General features: G+C 35.2%; 1 protein-coding gene across 1 annotated transcript in view; it reads left to right on the forward strand.

Annotated features, from left to right (window-relative positions):
• LOC117176693 (striatin-4) overlaps window positions 1-23,070 on the forward strand; it is a 292,342-nt gene that overhangs the window by 243,644 nt on the left and 25,628 nt on the right. The window contains exon 11 of the mRNA XM_033366947.1: window positions 6,438-6,616. Within this exon, the coding sequence (XP_033222838.1) occupies window positions 6,438-6,616 (179 nt within the window). The remainder of the gene's footprint in view (window positions 1-6,437; window positions 6,617-23,070) is intronic.

Raw genomic sequence — 23,070 nt, forward strand, 5'->3', positions numbered from 1 at the left:
GCCTGTTCATTCATGCTTAGTTGCACAAGCAAAATTGCATGAAATCGGCTTCGAATTGGTTCCTCAGCCACCGTATTCACCAGACCTGGCCCCCAGCGACTGGTTCCCTAACCTGAAGAGATGGCTCACCGGTAAGCGTTTTTACTCAAATGAGGAGCTCATAGCTGAAACTCAGGGGTATTTTGGAGACATTCCGATCGAGTACTTTTCGGACGGTATCAAAAAGTTAGAAAATCGTTGGACTGGCTGCTGTATCGACCTAAAAGGAGAGTATGTTGAAAAATAAAACCGACTTTGGCCAAAAAAACGTCCCCGTGTTTCATTTTTCAGGGACTTATCAGACTGCCTAGTAAATGGCAGCATGTCCAGAGATAAACCGCAGAAAGAATGGTTAGAATGTGTGAATGAGACCTTAGTTAGAAGAGACATAAGAAATCACAGAAACACGAGAACCTGCATGAAAAAATGCATGGACATAAAAGATGCTAGAGAAGTATGCCATGACAGGAAAGTATGGCGGCAAATAGTTAATAAAAAGAGTGTCAGTAGAGTGAATGACGCCTGACAACAAAAGACCTTAGTCACTAATGGACCCAAGTGGGGAACCTGACATAACGACTTTGTGAGGATCTTCACTTGGGGTCATTGCTAGAGAGATTGATCAGAAACCTGGGTCGGAGCAGTGTTGCGGATCGAACGTGTCATTTACATAAATAACACGAGAATTCTGGATCAATCTGAAAATTCTCCATCACCGAAAGGGAAATGGCTTTATGGTGCAATAATAATGAATGAACAATCTCGTTTAGAAAAAATCTTGCTGCTGAACATTTTTTTATTTGTCAAGATATAATTTACCTTTTGTTTATTGCAGATTAAATAAAGATATTTCAAGGCACTTTTTTGAGGTGTTCAACTCAGAAATAATAAAAATTATTTATTTAAAATTTCTATGTGAATTCAGTTTCAGAATTAGAATAAGCCATGGCCATACAACGGATTTTTCGAGAGGTTGACTACTCGGTTTTTGAGGGTACAAAATATTTCTAAAGATTTCAAAATATTTCAAACATTTCAAAATATTTTTAATATCTTCAACATTTCATAAAGATTTCACGGATGTGAACGATTTATAAAAGGCGCGCACGCCAGATTTCAATAAAGATTTCACAGCAATTTCACAAACATCATCTGCAAAAAATTAAGAATAAGTTTATTTACGATTCGGCTTTCTTTAGAAATTGTTGGCCCATAAAAGATGAAATGGCTCATTTTTTACATGTATGAAATACGTTTATTTCATTATTTGATGTAAAAAAGAAGGCCTGGAAAATTTTAATTTCTTGAACTGGAAACCCTGGAAAAGACCTTGAATGTTGTTCCTAAGAATCGTTAGACACCCTGAAGCGTGAACCGGCCGACCCCTCAGTCTTGGTCCGACCCCCTTGAAAAGCTCTGGTTCCCGTTTTGGCTAATCCGCGCATGTATTGCTCCCATACCCGACCCGCTGTGATTGTGCTCCTCGCTCGCCGCTCGGTTACGACGCCACCAGGAAGTATACCTGTCGTGCTCTCTACTAGGATCCGGACAGGGCCCGCCGTCCGGCTGCAACGCCTCCAGGAGGATTACCTGTCGTGCTCTCTGCGAAAATCCTGACAAGGCCCGCCGTTTCCACCCGGACTCGCATATCTACCTTTCACGCTACTAAGCATTGTAAGTTAATAAACGCACTAATGTCTCGGCTTCCTAATCCTTTTCCTCTCTCGGTAGGCAATCCCGCCATAGTATGCACCTTCTGAGAGATAATATTGATTTCAGGAGAAGGAGTAACATTAACATACAGGTTTCTCCTAAGCCATAAGATCTAGCTGAAATGGATATCTGTTTACGTGAGGATATTTAGGAAGATAAAACATCAAAAACCGCATGCATCAACTGAACAAGAAGATAGGATGAGCAAAACAGAATGCGTCCCGTGTTCAGTGTGTGATTGACTACATTACATCTAGTAGACCGTTCACGGAAAAGGTTTCAAAGTTCGCTCAAGAACATCTGGCCCGTATATTAACCTCATATTTAAAGTCGGAAACGCCCATTAAGCAGGGACTGGTGTTAGGGTACACTATACTCCTGCTGAAGAAAGGCGACTTATCCAATCCAGAGAATTACAGGCCAATAACTTTTTTGAGCACACTGCAAAAGATTTTTACATCGGTACTCAACAACAGGATTATTCGAAGAATTGAACCTGTCTGGAAAGAGATTGAAAGCTTTCGATTTAAGCTCTGCATATCATAATAGCATATCATAAGAGCTTTCATATCAATTGGTCTGTTGCGCGATTATACATTTCATGCCTTCAAGGCGACCGCTACCATTTGCCTGAATTTTAACATCAGAAGTGAGGAAAGTGAATTACTCCATCTAGATGCTTCTTTTATAAAAGCTGCAGTGGAGAAAGCAGAGTTTTAAAAATTCCTCCAAGTGCTACTTGACAATAAAATGCACGAAAACTTTTACAAAAAAGTAGAACAGTTTTTGTCAAAAGAGCAAACTTTTGCTTTTCTTAATTCATCAAGGCTTAATTCAGGTACAGAGGGTTTCATTTTTGTGTTCCAGGTCAGGGTAATCTCCAACTTAGTATGCGGCGACCGCATTTTATGCCAAGAAGTTACTAGCAAAAGGTGCATAGCGTGTCATGCACACGCTGAGTACCTACGACACATACTATCTGGGTGCCCCACCCACGCGAGAACTATGCATCTCTACAAATATAATGCGGCCGTAAGAGTGCTATATCACTAGAGTGTGCAGTGAGAGTGCCGTATAACTGCTAAGGAGAAGGAGAAGAGGCTTCATGCCTTGTTATCGGTTCTCTCGGAGGTACGAATCTATCACTGGTTCGTAACCTTAAAGCTATACTAGCGTGCCAAAAATATGCCAAGGAACTTGCCAGATGGATGTAGAAAGTTGTCATCCTTGGATTGCTTCGTGTCCTCAAGACAAACGAAGGTTTCGCCGACCTGTGGTTGTGATTTCATCGTGCCCTGTGACCACCCATCTCACGGTCGTGAGACGTGGTCGTAAGTGTGATTTACCGCGGTTAGTGTATACATGAGTGTATGAGTGTTTCAAGAAGTCTGTTCCTCTGGTCTTGACATTTTTCCTTAAAGTCCTTTGTACTTTCTAATATCCTTCATATTTTCTAAATATATATCAATCAAAGTTTCTAACGAGGATACTTCGAATTTATAACATACGTTTGGACCTATCCTACAGTAATTTACTCGGTCATTTAAACTTTCAACAACTAATTTTTTCGGTGTAGCACTAAAGGAAAAACGAACTCAAATTTTCAATTTTTTTATATCTTTCAAGTTTTTTCATTTGTTCAAAAATTAGTTCAAAGTTTTTCTATTAACACTTAAGGGAAATAATACTAGAATTTCCTTATACCTTTATACCTTTTTATGTCCTCAATATTAAAAAAAAAAATTACATGGAAAAATCAATTGGTTTCCGAGATAATCATTTGTTCCGGTCCGAAACATTTTTTTCAAATGAAATTTTTCCTTCAGAAAATCATCGTACAGAGTTGTTTCAAGGCTCAATTTTTTTGTTTTGATATATACTTTCTGATGAAATGAAAAAAATATAATCCCTATTGTAGAACATGCTCAAAAATGGAAAAACCGAAAAGTGACTTTTGCAACAATCAGTTTTTCACTAAATGTTCATAATTTGTTTAAATTGTAAAAAAAACCTTTAAGAACTGATTACTCCATTCAATTTTACGGAAAAATATGTAAAAAACTGTATTTTATTATTTGACCAGAAGCTTCATTTTTTATCACTAACGCAAAAAGCTTTTGGTCAAATAATAAAATACAGTTTTTTCGTACTTTTTTCGATAAAATTGAATGAAGTAATAAGTTTTTTAAGATAATTTGCAATTTAAACAAATTATGAACATTTAGTGAAAAATTTATTGTTGCAAAAGTCACTTTTCGAGTTTTTCCATTTTAGAGCATGTTCTCCAATAGGGATTATATTTTTTTCATTTCATCAGAAAGCATATATCAAAACAAGAAAATTGAGCCCTGAAGTAACTCTGTACGATGATTTTCTGAAGGCCAAATTTCATTTGAAAAAAAGTGTTTCGGACCGGAACAAATGATTATCTCGGAAACCAATTTATTTTTCCATATAATTTTTTTTTCTAATTTTGAGGACATAAAAAGGTATACTTTCATTGAGTTTCGTCGAACTAAAATTATTTTTGCGGAAATGAAAAGTAAAAAACGAGAAAAAAAAGAAAACACGGTTTTTCGCATTTTTCTCGGACATTTTGAGGTTATATAAAAAGTCACTGATAAAAAAGTTGTAGATTTTTTATAATCTATATATTTTCTATGAAATACTTTTCCCTCTGACGTCAACTTTCGCCGAAAATCACAATATTTCCATTTGCACGCCCTTTTACCCCCCCCCCCTTTAATAGGTTGTAATAAGATATCGCTCAATTTATTTTTATTAAAAAAACAAGAGAGAGTTTAAGGGCATGTGACACAGCCAAATACTTATATTACCGACCTCACTTTATCAGTTCACTGAACGTTTTTTTGGAACTTCACTGAAATATATTTAATCTTTTTTCTGAACTGCGACATTTTTTGAACGTTCGAACTTTTTTTATGCATAAAATATCGGTGTCAAATTTTGAGAAATGCAAGAGCCGAAAGAAAACTATGTTAAAGTACAAAATTTAATAATGAAAAATGTTAAAGAAATATTTCAACTATCAATGCCATCGGCATCAGCCGGTTGCAGTGTATACGAAAATCCGAACCCTGGCGACCACTAAACGAGGCTCTAACAGCTGGCTGGTCCTAACGTTATGAGTCTTTTGTTTGCCGGATAAGGTTTAGCTAAAATATTTTTTCACATCTTTTATTATTAAACTTTGTACTTTAACGTAGTTGTCTTTCGGCTCTTGGGTTTCTCAAAGTTTTAGACCGATATTTTATTTACAAAAAAAGTTCTTAGGTTCAAAAAAACAATTAGTGGACTGATAAAGTGAGGTCGGTAATATAGGTATTTGGGTGTGTCACATGCCCTTAAGCTTTTTACGTATTCTTATAAGAGGTAAATAGAGTTCTTGTAAATATGGCAATACAATCGATCTGGGAACATCGCGGAATTGTTAGTTAAAGATTGTGTTTATGGTTTTATTATAGATGATTTAAAAAAAGTGAATCGGTTTTTAATGTTATTATTAATGAAATGAAATGAGTAAATATTTTTAGTTAAAATTCGTAAATAATTGAAATATTTTTATTATGAAAGGATGGTTCAGAGAGTTTTATTGCTCTATCTACTAAAAAAATACTACACTTTTTTTATGACTTAAATGATGATGAGATAAAAAATTTAGAGTACGACCTGCAGATGTAGGTTTTTGATACCAATCAGTTTCTATGAAACCTTAAAACTAGGATCTCTGAACATAAAGCAACTCAAAGGCTTAAAAAATAGTCTACAGAAGTATGTAAACACTCCACAGAATAAGATCATCAATTTAACCATGATTCAAAAAATGTAAAAATTTGTTCCTAATCTTTAATCTTGGAGTAAGACCACACCACCATGTGGTCCTACTTTAATTATTATTATTAAGATATTAATATTCTTACTTTTACAAAAATTAACATCAATTTCAATTTAAAGTAAATTCTTTTTTCTAAAAAAATTAAATACAAGTTTAAAATTAACATTTAATGTAGTCTTATTACGATCTTCAAAAGACAGACAGAAAGATGGGAACTTTATCCAAAAAAATGCTTTTGCAATTTTTAAAAAACTTTAAGTATATTACGGAATTTTCAGTTTCATCATAATTTTCTTATTTTTATATATTTTATATTATTTTATATTTTTGTACCTTTAGAAACACCGAAAATTAATGTTAAAAATGGATTTGGACAAAACCTAACCTATAAATATTTTTATCAGTGTTACCTAGACGGTTAATGTGGTAAATGCGAATTGCTGTAATTTATATGTATGATATTAACTTTATACTCTTAAAGTACAGATTGAGTTCTCTCTAGTAATCTTTACAGTTCTGATGAGGCTATAATATTATAGCGAAATGCATTAACACGTTTCAAATAAAAATGGTTTATTTCTAAACCCTCAAAACGTAAGACCTAAAGCAACAAGAAAAAGCTAACCTATACTATGAGTTCAAAAAATATATTTTTTAAATTAGTAGTGATCAAATCTGGTGATAAGTTAGGCGGGCCTTTTCCGATAATTTGGTCATTCAACCAACATATGTTTAACAGAGAGAATAACATCGAAGATAGTTTTCCTTAAATTACGTAATGTGCCAATGTGAATACCAAATGTTTAAATTTAAATTCGTGGTCTTATAGATGACGACAAGTACCGAGGAGGCTTTCCGAAAAACATGGAATGCTAAGTATACTCTGCGGTCACACTTTGATGGTGTTCGAGCCCTAGTTTTTCACCCTACAGATCCCGTTTTGATTACTGGAAGTGATGATCATACATTAAAACTCTGGAATCTTCATAAAACTGTTCCAGCAAAAAAGTACGTACCTTTTTTAGCATGTTTTTATTGTTTTAGTACACTATAAAAAAAGTTTCAGTTATTTTACATGGGATTACGATGTTAACTATTTGACGCTTGCAATACGTAGTAAATTTAATGGAACCTGCGTGAATGAACGTGAGCTAAATATTTATAATTTTATCATTCGTTGTTTGACGTGTGTAGGTTTAAAAAGTCATAAACTACATACTAGTTTTGAATTAGCACATATTTTGTATGTAATTTAAGGACCTGACACTTCTGGATATATTTATTTGCCAATGTTAATTATTTGGTTCCGCTCTTATGCCATGTGTGACTCCCGTGACTTATCGATGGCAGGGGGTGTCATGGGTCATCATTCTATCGCCACCAGGAGAAATTAGATACATTATGTAACTTTACAAACTAATTGACCTGACGAAACAATGTATATGTCGTTTTAGCAGTTCGCGATGCACTTTACATACTACACAAAGTACACAGTAGTGTAGTGCAAAAATGCATGGAAATTTTTGTCAAATTTCCAATGTATATCGCCACCAAATTTGTCCGAATTGACAAAAAAATAAATGTGTTGAAAAATTTATATTTAGAAATTTCACAAGCCCCATGAAGTTGAACTCGTATTTCCCATAAGAAAAAATATGTTTTTGTAAATTTTATTCGGAATCGTCAGTATTAGATAAATCTATTTGAAATTTAACATTTCTTTTGACAATTAGCTGTAGAATGCAAATTAATAATTACTTCTTAAATATCACCTTCATAAGTCTGTTTTATGTGGACAAAAAAAAACTCTATAGGTTAAAAATTGGGTCTTGTGAGTTTTTGGTACAAATTATGATTTTTAGTTTCGGTTTTTAAAATACAAATTGTTTCCGATACATAAAATACTACTTTCTAATTTACATAATTTTCTTTAACAATGTATTATTGTGTTTTTAGGAATTTTCTCTTAGAATAGAGTTAGAAAGCTGCGGTTTTTTCGAATTTGTCATTTTATTTTCATCTTTTCAGTTGCAGGAAGGAAGTCGATGTTTTTTCTCAAATTTTCCCTTTTTTATGCACTTTTCACTTAAAGTCAGTTAATAATTAATGCAGTTGAACAAATATAATTGATTAAATAAATTTTTATTCTTTATAACTACCTTATCCTATATTAATGCTAGATAGTTGCAGCTTGTTTATGAAATTTTTAACTTTGCTTTGGCTTTTTAGTTATGAACAAATAATAAATAAACATTATAGAAAATAATTTTTAAACAATTGCATTCTTTTTTGTGAATATATTTTTCTGAAATATTACGTATTTTAAATATTCTTCAAGTTTTCTATATGGGTCATTTTGAATGTAACTTTTCCTTTAAGTACATAGTTACTTAGAGACTTTGGTGTGCGGCGCTTATATCTGCAGGTTCAGAGATTCAGCAATTGTCCGAAAAGCTGTTTCTGTATCTTATGAATATTATACCTGGATTATGGGTATACTTAAGTTCCGGAAACACTGCCTTGATTGGTAAGGGATGCGCTATCTCTGGGTGGTTAGATATTACACGCATATTACGTGAAAAAATTTATAAAACTGATTATGTGGATCAGGAAGTTACTGGATGGTTTTATATAGCCTTAACATATGTTTCTGTCTTGCACTGTTGCTTTTGAAGAAAATAAACAATTTCTGATAATTTAAAGAGAAAAAGGACGTAAATTATAATGGCTGAAGTTGATAAATCTTTACAAGTGAAAACCTCACAACCAAGCAACAATTTCCAGTCATACTTTTCACCATTATATGCAGCACTTATTTAGCTTGAAAGTAATTTCTAATTTTTCTTTCTTTCTCTCCCTGTATATGGGTTTGAATTAACTGTTCTATTAATTGTTTCCATACATCCATATAATTTATTTACGTATTACGTCTGCCATTAATTAAAAAAATATATTTTCTTAATTTCAGTCCATGTTTCAAAAATGTAATTGGCATCCAGTTCCAGTAGTGCTTCACTGGAAGTGAGGCGATATGTGATTAAAGATACATCAAAACTTGATTTCCCAATGTTTTACTTCTTGTGTAAATTCAGATACAGAAGCGACGTAATCCGCACCGAAGCGAAAGATTATGTCACTGAAACTTTTACAGCTTTAGACGCGTGAGAAGAACTTCGCATTCTGTATGCCGAAAATACCCGTCAAAAGTACGGTAACATTTAAGATAAAGTATTTATCGTGCACTTGGATGGAAAATTTCTTCCGTCTCTAGCAATACACGGAAAGGTTGGATTGATTGTCCGTAATTTTTACTGCTGAAGACTACGAAATTCTCATGGCAGTTCGGAAGAAGCTGAAAGTGAGTTGAATATATCCAGGAATGGGGCTTTACTGATCCTATACAAGAAATTTGCTGCGACACGGAAGCTGCTAACACTGATATCAAAAAGGTTGCCGTTACTTGGATGAAATAGAAAGTCATTTTATATATTTTATGTGCAGGCATTACATTCCAGAAATGCTTCTGAAGATTGCATTCGAAGTATAGTCTGAAAAAACAACAGGTTCATCCGTTCCTTTCACAAAAAATTGCAGGATTAGTGGGCCGGCTTAAACTGCCAGAACTACGAATCTGGAATCACTGACCAGTATGTGAAAAACATCCTAAAAAATAAAGAAAAAAATATCCTGGACTTTCTAATGAAGAGAGTCAATGACGATTACTATCGGAAGGACTAAAAGAGATACTTGATCTGCCAGTAGTATCTTATGCGGTATCCCAAAGCGTGGAATTTTTTTTAGTTTACATGGTGCTATGCGTGAGGCAAGATTTGCGATTTCCTGGTACTGGTTTACATTAAATAATAGGTTAAAGCTCTACGAGCGAACAAAGAACCGGTCCAGGATCTGCAATTAATTGAGATCTTCAGCTCTATGCTGGAGAAAAAAGGGGAGTTTCTGAAACCCTTTTAAATAAAATAACAAATCAATTGAGCTTTGAAAAGGGAAGATCAGTATCTTGAGAACTTAAAGCGTCTACCCACTTCATCCATTTATAAGATTCTCACAAAGGAGGTGTAAAATTGATATTTGAATTTAATTCCCTTTTTACTAGATGCGAAAGTCTGTAACAATATTGACTGCAAGTGGTAACAGAGTACCGGAAGCAACTTCCTGACTGCAGTAAATCAACCTTATCCCGTGAGATGTTGTAATCAATTCATTATTTGATTGATTAATTTTAAATCTCCAAATATGTATATTATTAACAATGACGACGTTTTTTTCCAGTAATTGGGGGGGGGGGAAGTAATAGTAACGCATATGGAAATCAATTTTTTTGTTACGCTTTGCAATAAACTTCGTGTTGTACTTATTATTATTGTCTTGTAAGGCTGGTACAGTTGAGTCCTGCAGCACTGCGGTTAAACCCTATTGTACTGCGCTATTTTATTTGAACGCTACGTTGAAACAGCGATCTATACACGGATTACCTGCAATACTAAAGTATCATTTAAGACCTTGAGCTTGAGTACATACACCACCAGATAACTCTACTTTCTGGGCATGGGCCTGTGAAAATTTTTCTTTTAATAAGGTCGGCTTAGAATCAATGTATGAATTTAATCATAACCAATAATAACCCGTAGCTGTACACGGCCTCCCGAGTTCAGTGTCAAACCTCCCGCTCGACATTTTTTATAATGCAGCGAATACACAACCCGGTCGTACGTCGCATATGGTTCCCCATGAGTACTATCCGCGCTCGAAATGGCTTGACATCTGAACTTTTCGTTTAAATTAATATTTTCAAAACATTGGCAAAAGATTAAAAATAATTTTGAAAAAAATACAATACTATTTATAAAATTATTCTTATAGATGTTTATTTATTATTTGTTTACAGCTAAAAAGTCCAAACAAAACCGAAGATTTCGAAAAAAATGCAACATTCTAGCATTTATCTAAGAGAAGGTAGTTATGAAAAGTCATCAATTGTTTAAATAATTACGTTGTTTAGGTTCCATTAATTAGCTCATTAGGTGAAAAGTTGAAAAAAGTTTGAAATTTAAAAAAAAAAACGCAACTTTCTAGCTTTACTCTAAGAAAATATTGTCATAAATAATATTAAATGGTTTAAACAATTATTTATTTAAAATTAAATTAATTATTGCCTCGCTCTATCTGAAAAGCTCAAAAGAAGTTAAAGAATTCGAAAAAAACGGTGAAAAAAAACGAGAGAGTTGCTAAAAGTTGGTATTAGCAGTTTTTATATCATAAAAAAGTATTTTATTTTGCAAATTCGAAAATGATGATTGTGAATGGGGCAGTTGTTTAAATAAATACATGGTGGCAGTTCATAATGAAGTGAAGGACTAAATTTCAGTTTTACAAAAGAGCATAAAAACTTTCTGTGAAATCGAAACTGCTATTTAAGGAAAGAACAAAAGTCTGCTTCCGAACTGAAGTGTTACTGAACTAAGGCCAAAAAAATGTGATCAGAAAACGTTATCCATTTTAAAGAAATTATATCTGGAATTTAACAATCTCAAAATGAGACTAACCTAACATTGGAGTAGGCTCAGCTGCGCATTGTGAGAAGAAATTTGCTTTTTGTGTATTTATTTAAAAAATCCAAAGCTTTTGAGACGTTCATTTTATGAATGCCGGTAAAAAAGGTTTAATCTAAAAAATGTAGCTACTTCTGTATATATCGTCCTAGAATCTTGAGGTTAGAATTTAACAGGTTTGAAAAATCTGCTTTTGGTAGCAATTAACAAACCGACTTTCAAGTTTTTACAAAAATAAACACTTAGTTAATAGTAGGCTCCAAGACGTGGAGCATCTTCAGGTTACATTTCTATTCTCCTTGCTTATCTGAAGATGTGAGAATTTGCAATTCGCGCCCTCTATAATTCTGAAATAGATGTCACCACTGTATTTTTTTCTATTAACTGCGTTCTTTTATTCTTTCTTGCGTCATTCGCGACACGGGTCATTTACAGTCCATTAATCTAATTGTTTCACAATAAATCTAGAACTCGTATTCCACTCAGTTTGTAATTAATTGCCTACCCACTGATGTACTCTCTTTCAGGTTATGGGCCCAAAGGTCATATTTGACGAACAATATCAATCGGATTCCAAACAAAGGGGAACCAACGCTATCGCATTGGACGACCACGTGCGCATGTTCTCATTTATCGCAAGTGTTAATATCCTTAGTGTTTCTGCAGTGAGTGCGAAAAGTGCAAAATAATCTTTTTCTATCACTAGCACCACAACAAAGGACACGTACGCGAAAACTACAAGATGGCTAAGGACCCATCCAATTCTTACAATTCGATATGAATTGAACCCTTTTCCAAGGGAAACTATGAAATTAGTTCGTCGCAATTGAAACCCATTCGAAATTGCGCAACATCACGCAGCGTTTGGACGAAAGTCGAATCTATTCACGCGTCCCAGGACCCTACAAGAAAAGCTACACTTCTGGAACAGCTACTCTAACAAAAAAATGCGCGATGGCGACGACGTTCGAGATTATTTGTCACGATTCATGAACATCGTTGACGATTTAGAACAAATGGACATCGAGATCAATGTTGATTTATCGTCAATAATGTTGCTGCACAGCTTACCAAGTAGCTATGACTACTTTTGCTGCGCTGTGCAATCACATGTTACATTACCAGATATAGAAAAGCTAATCGGAAAAATTATTGAAAAAAACTGCGCCAGAGAACACAAAAGTAATAACAAGGGAGCCATGTTCGTCAAGCAACGACAAGACAACGCTCGGAAACCAGAGCGAGAAAAAATAAAGTGCGACTTTTGTGGAAAAATAGGCCATGGAACTCCAAGTGCTTTAAAATGAAGAAAAATTAAGAAATCAACGCAAATAATGTGGACGATGCATTCCTCGTGAGTGAAATCTCCAATCATCTAGAAGACTTTATACACAACGTCACGGCTGGCGGCAAATGGTGCCTGTACGTCGAACCTACTAGGCAGTCTGATAAGTACCTGAAAATTCTAAGAGATGGCATTAGTATTCACTAATGTAAACCATTTTCGTCGAGCTTGATCCTTCAAATGACGCGTGTCAAAACTTCAGCCATTTATGTTTACGCATTTACAAGTCACAGCACTGAGAAGCGACTAACCTCCGAGTTTTGTTTAATATGGAAAAATCTGAGTTTCGAGTTTTGATCAAACACAACTATCTTCGCAAGAAAACGATATCCGAGACCAAGGCCAAGCTGAATAAGTATTACCCGGACTCTGCACCGTCGATTGGAACGATTCATAAGTGGTTTATCGAGTTTCGTTGTGGTCGTACGAGCACAGTTGATGCTGCACGATCTGGGCGCCCAAAAGAGGTCACTACACCAGAAAATGTCGAAAAAATCCATGATATGATGTTGAATGATCCCAAAGTGAAATTGAGAGAGGTAGCTAATGCTGTAGGCATATCATTGGAACGTGTGGGCAATATCGTGCATTCAGTTTTGGACATGAAGAAGCTCTGCGCACGATGGGTGCCGCGTTTGCTCACAGTGGACCAAAAACGAATTCGTGTGGCAACTTCCCAGCTGAATTTGGCATTATTTTCGCGTAAGCCGACCAAGTTTTTGCGCCGATTCATAACCAAGGATGAAACCTGGATGCACTACTACACTCCTGAGTCAACGCAACAGGCAAAACAGTGGGTTCCACCGGGCCAAAGTGCTCCGAAGCGTCCAAAAACGCAACAATGAGTCGGAAAGGTTATGGCCTCCGTATTTTGGGATGCACGTGGCATAATATTCGTGGACTATCTTGAAAAAGGTAAAACCATAACTGGAGCATACTATTCATCATTATTGGACCGATTGAAAATCGAAATTGCCGAAAAACGACCGTATTTGAAGAAGAAAAAACCGCTTTATCATCACGACAATGCGCCTGTTCATTCATGCTTGGTTGCACAAGCAAAATTGGATGAAATCGGCTTCGAATTGGTTCCTCAGCCACCGTATTCACCAGACCCGGCGCCCAGCGACTATTACTTGTTCCCTAACCTGAAGAGATGGCTCACCGGTAAGCGTTTTTACTCAAATGAGGAGCTCATAGCTGAAACTGAGGCGTATTTTGGAGACCTTCCGATCGAGTACTTTTCGGACGGTATCAAAAAGTTAGAAAATCGTTGGACTCGCTGTATCGACCTAAAAGAAGAGTTTGTTGAAAAATAAAACTGACCTTGGCCAAAAAAACGTCTCCGTGTTTCATTTTTCAGGGACTTATCAGACTACCTAGTATGTAAGGAACGACACCTTTTCACAGAATCACACAAGGTGTGATTATAGTGAAATATTGAATAATATTATAGTGAAATATTGAAGTGAAATAGGCAAGTGACGCGACCTCTGAAGTCACAGCAAAAGGGGACGTCCGTATTGTAGCATCAAACGGGAAGCAGCATAAAGCGTTCTTATTTCCAAATGCTCTTCACGTGCCGAGTTTGCGTACCAATTTATTGTCAGTTGCAAAAATTGTGGTCAAGGATTATACTGTTATTTTCACTAAAACTAGTGCGAAAGTGACAGACAAAAACGGAAGTGTAAGACTGACCGTGAAGCGCGAAGGTGATTTATTTTTTATACGTCTAAAATCTGACGTCGCGTTTGTCGCGAGTGTTAAAAAGAGTGACACAATCGAGTTGCCCAAACGGCTTCATCTCTTAAATCAGAGAGACATGAATCTCATGGTGCAAAACGAGGTCGTCACAGGACTTGACTTTACGGTTGATCCCAGCTGCCAGCCATGTGATACATGTGCAGCCGGTAAAATCACCCGAAACCCATATCCAAAAGGAAGCTAAGGAGCATCTTCTCGAAGTCATCCACACCGACCTGTATGGTCCCATGAGAACAATATCTCTTGGCGGAGCACGGTACCTCCTAACATTTACGGCTAACTACAGCCGTTGGACGGAGCACTACCTACTTCGCAACAAATTGGATGTAATTTCAAAGTTCTTGGAATACGTCGAAACGCACACTGGATTAAAGATTAAAGCACTCCAATCCGACAACGGTACCGAGTTTATTAACTCAGACAAAAATCAAATTCTGAAGGAATCAGGAATAAAAAATCGATTAACAGCACGCTACACTCCGCAGTAGAACGGAATTACAGAACGCAAAAATGGAACCAGCGCGTTGTATGTTGATAGATTCCAGACTGCCTGTGTAATTTTGGGGAGAAGCTGTCGCCACCGCGTGCTACATACGGAACAGATGTATTACCAAGCTACTGAGAATGGAAACAGCACACGAGAAATGGAAAGGTAAGTGGCCTGATTTAAGAAATTTAATAGAATTCGGTGTTACTGCGTATTGTCTCAATAAGAGTCCAGACAAGGACAAACAAAACCACGTGGAGTTAAAGGCATTCTTGTTGGCTACGCCACTGATGCGAAAGCATACCGAATTTGAATTCATTCCGAGAGAAAAATCCGCATAACACGTGACGTGCAATTTATAAATGAATACTTTACGGGAAACATTCAAGAAACTCCATCAACTACACCCCAGGTGGAATTTCTTCTCAACCGCAAAATGGATGAGAATATTCTCAATGAACTTCCAGACAATGATGTTCCTATCGAAGCTGAAACACCTATAAAGGATGTCCATGTCCTCGAAATACCACTTATAAATGATGTTCCGGTCATTGACGAACCACCCGAAAGTGAAATCAGCCGAGAGGAAATACATAAGAGAGGACCTGGGAGACCTCGAAAAGTTTCAACTGGCAGACTTTTTAATACATCTTGTTCCAGTTTTTCAATAACTAGATCTGCAATTGCATCAGATAACGGGGATCCCCATACGTGTACTAAATGTTTGCTTAAAGACTTCATTTTGAAAACTGCAATAGGAATTATCAATGCAAAATTCAACAAGTTCAAAATATTGTTTAACCGGTAATGTTGTCAGATATCTCATTTTATACCAATTTAATTATATGTTTTTTAGAACCAAATCTTTAGGAATATTAGTAAAAAGAAATTTTTTATCAAGTGAAGCGAATTTATTGTTATTTAGTATGTTAAAAGTTTTAATTTTATCAATCAAATCCCAACGGTTTTTGATAAAAGTGTTACTTTTCCCAATATTTTTTTAATGAGTAGACTAGCGTACGTAGATAATGATAGTAATGAAAAACCAGAAAAAAGTGACTGGTCTCATAGAATTTTCTGGTTTATGAATCATAGATAATCCGTAGAATTTTGGAGCAACTGAGTTGTAGTTTTTTAAACATCTAGCTATATCTTTATGATATACTTTCTTTTTTGGAATCTACCGATCATGAAATTTAGGTTATTTTTTATACTATTACTTGGACTTTTTTCAGGGCCAACGCAACCCATATTTTGCATGTATGACATTTTCAAAGGGGGAGGGAATGTAGGGAGGGGGGGGGGGGTAAATATGTTCTTTTAGTTTTTGTTTATTTTCAAGGAAAGGTTCTTCGTACATCATTCCTGCAGATAAATGCGTTTATAACTGTATTCAAATCTTAAAAACGTTTTCAGACGCCTTAACGCAGAGAATGAGCGTTCATTCATACAAGAGCTACTAGGAATGGTGAATAGAATTTTTATCAGTTTTTTGGACTCTATAAGAAGACTATTAACCTCAACATTATCTTTTAAAAAAGTAACTACATCCTTCAGGTACTCGAGATTGGCATTTTATACTGCAATTATGTATGAAAACATATCACGGTGTAAATGTAGTTTCGTTAGGTCGAAATCTTCCTCTTTATAAAATCTTATAATCTCATCAACACTAGAGTCTTCCTGACCAATCACAAAGTTTTCAAATGAGTTCAGAAGGTGCATCGTTTGAGATGTAAAGCAAATATTCATCGAGCTTAAGACCTGATCATAAATTTCGAAAAATAGTTTCCTGTAGTAGCTCTCAGAGGTAGAAAATAGATATATGAACTGCCTTCCGTTTACAACCGTTGTGAACCTTTTCGCTATCGAGGTACTTCGGGTTCTTCTAAATCCAGTTGTTTCTACTGTACGATCTGCGATCATTTCAAAGAAAGTCAAGGCAGTTGCTTAATTTTCTTCGTCATGTATTGTCAGGAGAGACTTTATTCTCAAGCACCACCTGAAAAATAATATATGATTGAAATCTTACATTAATTAAAATGATTAATAAATTCATATAATTATTATTTATAAAATCACCTTGTTGGGCAAAATTGAGATAATTGAGGGCTTTCTGTAGACTGTAAGTGTCGGAACCAAGCAAGTCTCTTTGGTGAAACGCGTATAAAATTTATCATGTCTCTTGTAAAACCGATGAAATGTCGAGCACATTGTACATCTTCCATTGAATTTTGAACAACAAGGTTAAAATTATGTGGATTACAGTGCACTTTTTCCTCCATCAACTTTTTCTCTCTTGCTAACATTCCTGTCTGACAATCACTTCGTTTATACGTTTAGCCATTTTGATGTTAAAAGAATTTTCTGGGTGCAAAATGCAATCTAAAACTGAGGACTCAGGCCTAATTTTGTTTCTATGTTCCTGACACAGGTATATTGTCTAAGTAACCCAAATGACTAAAAATGTCCATTACCATAGGGGGAAATCTCTTACCTAGAATAATCCGCTCGGCATGGACCCCTATTGATCGACAACTCGAGAACAATAAATTCAGAACTATAAATATCAAAATTTTGCAAGTTGAGTATGACGACCCATGCAAACTTGGACGTTTAAATACTTCACCAAAGTTCAGGTACTTAGTGAAGAGTTTGAAGGGTACACAAAACCAGGTATCACCGATACCATTGCCGAAAAGAGAAATCGAATACGAACACTGCTGAACCCAGACAAGATGTATATTTTTGAAGCAAAACTAATTTTTTTTCATCTTTCCGCCCAGTTTTCTATGTGTGGAATTTCCATAGTTGGAAATTTACATATATGGAGTTCTCCATATCATCCATACTGTCTGTGCCGGCCCTGATCTTTTTTGCCGTCTTTTTTGCCGTCGTGTTGCCCTCATCGGCTCTTGTAATAATAATTCTTCATTTATGCTATAAATTGTTTTGTTTTAGTATCAAGAATTTTAATCTCGAATACAATATTGTTATTATATTTATTATTTAAATATAACAAAAGTCTGTTAGAAATATCGAATCAAAATTCTATTCTTTTTTAACTTTGAATATGTTTAATTTTCTCTTCTACATTTGCTAAAGTGTTTTCGATGTGTTTACATTTGTTATTGTTACTGGTGCAGAATTTGTTTCCTAAACTTAAAAAATATCCTGCGTCATTAGGAATATCTTTATCTGATAAATTTAAAAACGATTTTTGATTTGTTTGTTGTGTGTAGATTTAATGTTATAATAGGTTTCTTTTAACCATTTAAACTTAGAAATAGAGCCTCCAATCATATGTTGAACATGATTATCTATGATCATTTTCTGACTTTTAAGAAATAATTTAATTTGTTTATCTATAGTTAAATGATTCAACTTTTTTCCAAAAAATAAATTTCATTATCAATTTTATTTATCCTATAGTTAATATCTTTAATCTCAATTTTTAGAGTTTTAATTTTAAAATCCATACAAAGTTTTCTATAATGACCAATCCTAAGAGGATGATGAAAAATGACTTTTGGATCAGAATTAATAGTATGTCCTAGTAAAAAACCATTTGATTTACGTTTCAGTAAAAAAACATAGTTATATAAAAGCTCCGTTCTATTTTCTACAGATAAGCAAGTAGGTAAAAAACCTGAAAAATGCAAGAAGAAACCGCCATTTTGTCAGAAGATTTACAAAATTGTCCTGGAACTAGAAAAAAAATTTCTTTTTATGCAGCACACCATATGTCACGAATTTTTCCATACTGAATTCAAATCTATCAGGGAAAATAGCGTAGAAGATTAATACAGGAATTCAAATTCCCTCTGAACATTTTTTAGTATATTTTCTTTTCTAGAGAAAAACAATTACAGCTCGAACATAAATATCTGTTTTCAAGTTTTAACAATTATTGCAAGAATGACACATAAATCGTGATGTCAGATTTAAATTCAGCGACCTCACAAGTGTAAGTATTGCCAATTTCGTAAATTATGCAAATTTTTTTTTCAATATTTCGCCTTATTTGATCCGACAATTTTCATTTTGAAATTTGGACATTTTGACGTGAAATATGGATTCAGCGACCTCGAAAACATAAATGTGGACAATTTTGTAAAGTTTCCAAAGTTTTTCAAATTTTTATTCCGTGATATTGGATTCGCAATTTTTTATTTACCAACCCATGTCAGCAGGCGGGATTGTGCGCCACTTTCAACTCTCTAAATTCGATTCGCAGCTACCCTACTGCTCCACCCTGGGTCGTTGCAATCTTAATTGCTCCAAAAGCTCATAACAGACATTTGTACTCATTCAATGTCTTGTTTATCGTGCACTAACACAAAAAGTATTGTGTGTGGTTATCACACAATATACGATTGTAAAATTACCATCATGTATCCGATTTATGTGTTAATATTAGATTTTACATTTTTAAACTGATTTTTCTCAAAAAAGAAATGTAATACGCTTTGTTCTTCGAGAGATATTAAGTTTTATAAGTACACTTTGAGAAATTGCCCACTGTGCGGAGCGACGATGCTGGTTACATATGGAAATCATGTAAAATATACACGTGAACGTTGTCTTGCGATCGATTCGCGAATCACAATAATGACATCTAGTTTTCTTTGATAGCTTATCAGATCTCTCCTAAGAAGGAGGAGCTTCCACATTGAGTGAATCTGTTAACATAAATCCGTTATCCAAATTTTCCCCATACGGCCTATATTTCAAGATATCCTAACCCAAATTTGAAAAAGGGACCATTTTCAACCGTATTTGAAACAGTATGACAAGAGCAGCGATTATAAAATACCGATCCAATATACTGTGATTATATTGTCTATGAGCCATTACGCGACAATGATAAAAATGTGCTCCATAGATTCGCCGGCATCTCCACATAATCGACACCGGTCACGTGTAATGTAATGTAATGTAACGTGTGTCACACTTATGTTTTATCCACGTTCTCGCTTTAGATGGCTTTTCATCTCCATGGCGTTCTAAAAAGTTAAAATATTCTCGCAACCTTATAAGTTGTCTTTTACACAGTATCCTAATATCTACAACGCACCTTTCCCTCTATTTCGTAGTAGAACTACCTTCTCAATCGCCGAATTACTGTGGCGCTTTCAGTGCTTCGTCATTTCGACGCGGATGGTTCCGTTTTGAATTTCAAAGTTGGTGTTCGACTACTTGATAAGCTCAAAAGAGTACGTGAGGACAGGAGTGGCATCAGTGTTAATTGCCCTGATCTTGTTTGCCAAGTTGCGAGAAATCTTGAGAACCAATCTGAGACATCGACCACTTGCTGCTGTTTGTGATCTCAACTAGTATATAGCGTAAGGTCACCGATATATAAAATATAGGTCATTAGATGACTATCCTCATTATCATGTATTTTGAATTCATCAGAAGTAATATTTAGTGTTTTGCTCAAATGTTGCAATGCTAAACAGAACCATAATGCTGTGAAGCAGTCTACTTGAAAGATACCCGTCTAATGCGAAAATGTATCTTATCTGCAATGATAGCTGCAAGGCATTCATAAATTTTTGACACACGGGCCATCGGTCGAAATTCAGATCAATTTTGAGCGTCTCGTGTTTTAGGCAATATATGCGTAGTAAATTTGAGCATAATCTACAACTTAAGCAGAGAATGCCTTTGTATTGGTTCTACATTTCTAATCTCTAGAAAAGCACAACCAAAATTTCTTTTAAGGTGCTGTAGTTTTTCTGAGGTTTTGATCTTTACATCAACGTTATTTAGGTCCGAAAGTGGTTCTAGTGCATTCGGTACTTGATGTTCATTATCTCTAGCAATTTTTCGCCTTCAATCAATTCCTCGTTCTCCACATCTTCCGCAGGGAGTTCATCAATAGGAAGCTGCTGTTCCACTTGCCTCTCAATAACAGACATTTCAACAGGCAAAAGCAATCTGTTCACAGATATTAAACGTTTTTGGTTTGCTGGATTCTGCTAATTTATTATTGCGACTAGGTATGGATACTTGAGTAGGAAGAGACGATCATGCTCTCTCTACGCACTTCGCCTACTTTTCTGGGCCAAAAGATAAAGACGCATTACATCTCTGTTTATATGATATGTCTATTTTAATCTTCTCCTTGGTTGCTGAACCTCTGCATCTGGAGGATGTTGTACTGGATTATCATCAGGTTGCGCAAGAACAGCAATTTCAGCTGCTTAATTGTGTAATGCAACTTTCCTTAATTGTTGTTCAACCTGTGGTTTAATTTCCATTGCTCTTTCTTGTGAGATTAGATTATTTCAGACATTCTTTATTTCAGCGATAGTATTAGAGTCCGAAAATACAATAGTTAGTAGAAGAAGCTCTCTGTATTCATCTCCAGGTTGGAATGAAGAATCGGTGTAAAAAAACTAGTTATTTTCTCGTATTCCAGAGCACTTTCATATATCTCTAGGTCGATGAAATCCCATGCCACTTTAATCCTTTAAGGGTCAAGCCTTGTTTCCGTTGAATAAAAATTCTGAAATTATCAGGAACAAGGTATAGTTATTTTTTGATCGATGATAAGCTTGTGAACATGATGTTATTGTTTTGTAAACGGCACTAGCCTGGCTTCTGTTGTGCCTGAAGAAATTGCTGGAACCTCTAAAATTTCTCGATTCGTTCACCTGTTACCAAAATGTCCAATTTTCTACGCGTTTCTTTGAGATCAAAAATGCTACCAATTTTCCATCCCAGTGAATAGACAAAGGAACGTTGGGTACTAAATTGTAACGGCGTTACAATCAGTGACTATCGCGCGATATAATGCAATGCAAAGGGCTTCTCTTAAAGTTATCTTTGCTTTCAGTTTTCTCATTGGTTTCGCAGGTGATATGTACGAAGCCTCAGAAGATCCAGACACCTCGAAATCACTTTCAGATATTATGCTTGCATCGCATTCTTCTTCAGTGCAAAGACGTTCCCTTTTATATTTTACGGTGTTTCTTGAATCTTCTTTCTTGGAACTTTTTTGTATTTTTTAAAGATTCAGATTCCGCTTTCTCAGTTGTCTGCAGGTTCTTCATCCTTATTGAAGGCTTCTTGCCCATTTTTGATAAAGTTAAAATGATCTACCTTTTTGATACCGTGTTCATTCAAGTGCGTTTGAACAAGCAGCTTCGAAAAGAGCTGCAAATTTGTTTAAAAAATTAAACCTCTACTTTTTCTTTATTTCTATTTTCACGGATTTGTTCTTTTCTAGGTATTGCTATTCTGAGCGAATTTCCTTTACTTGTCTAATGATATGCTGCTCTAATTTTAGTTTAATTTTTACCTTTTTTAGATCGATGATACACCAAACTCTCGCTTTCAGTCAACTGTCGGGGGTTGCCTTCAAATAGCGTTGGACTGGTTTCGGGGGAATCGAAACTTTAACAGTGAGGGCCGCCTGACTCATTTCTAATTGGAATATATATATATATATATCTATATACATAATGCAGGGTGGCCACATGTCAGGCAAGTCAGGGAAATGTCAGGAAAATGAAGCAGCTGTTAGGGAAAATAGAAATTATATGTTTTTATAATATTTTGGAAGCACTTCCTAATATCAATATAAATATTTTTTCAATGTACATTCTTTAAAAATATAATTCGATTCTTAGTTTTTTATTTGTAGTTATTTCTTTATTTACAGGTTGGATATGCTTTAGTTAATTAATCAGGTCAGAAAACTCAGCGGCTTTACAATGGGCTATGAATCGCTTTTTTTAAATCAAACCTTATTTAAAAAAATTAACCCTTTTAATGAAAAAAGTAATTAAGAAATGACGAGGTTAGATTTTTTTCTATGTTTTTGCTTTCCAATGTTGCAAAAACCAATCGTTGATTTTTTGTTTTATTCGATTAACTTCATCTCAAATTTAAGTGTGTTTCTTTGTGCGACGTTCTTGTGATTTTTGTGTTTGTGGGATTACGAAGTGATTTACTTCCCCGAGATCACTTCATCCTTCTGCGACGGAACGGGACGACCACACAGAGAGGGAGTTGACGGTGAAAGAGAGAGAGAGACAGAAAGAGATCGAGAAGGAGAGAGAGAAGCGGAGAGAGAGAGATATAATGAGAGAGAGGAGCTTCACGGCATATAAATACTAAGTTTACGCATGAAAACACATTTTTTACCAAATACTCAATGCCAAACTTTTACGTATATATATATAAGCGCGAACTCCGGACCCGTTATCACACACTTAACAAGTCAAAGCTGCTGACCATCAGGCAGCATATTGTTGAGAGAATACGGATACTATCTGACGCTAAG

The sequence above is a fragment of the Belonocnema kinseyi genome, chromosome 7, assembly GCF_010883055.1.
Source record: "Belonocnema kinseyi isolate 2016_QV_RU_SX_M_011 chromosome 7, B_treatae_v1, whole genome shotgun sequence".
Taxonomy (NCBI): Eukaryota; Metazoa; Arthropoda; class Insecta; order Hymenoptera; family Cynipidae; genus Belonocnema; species Belonocnema kinseyi.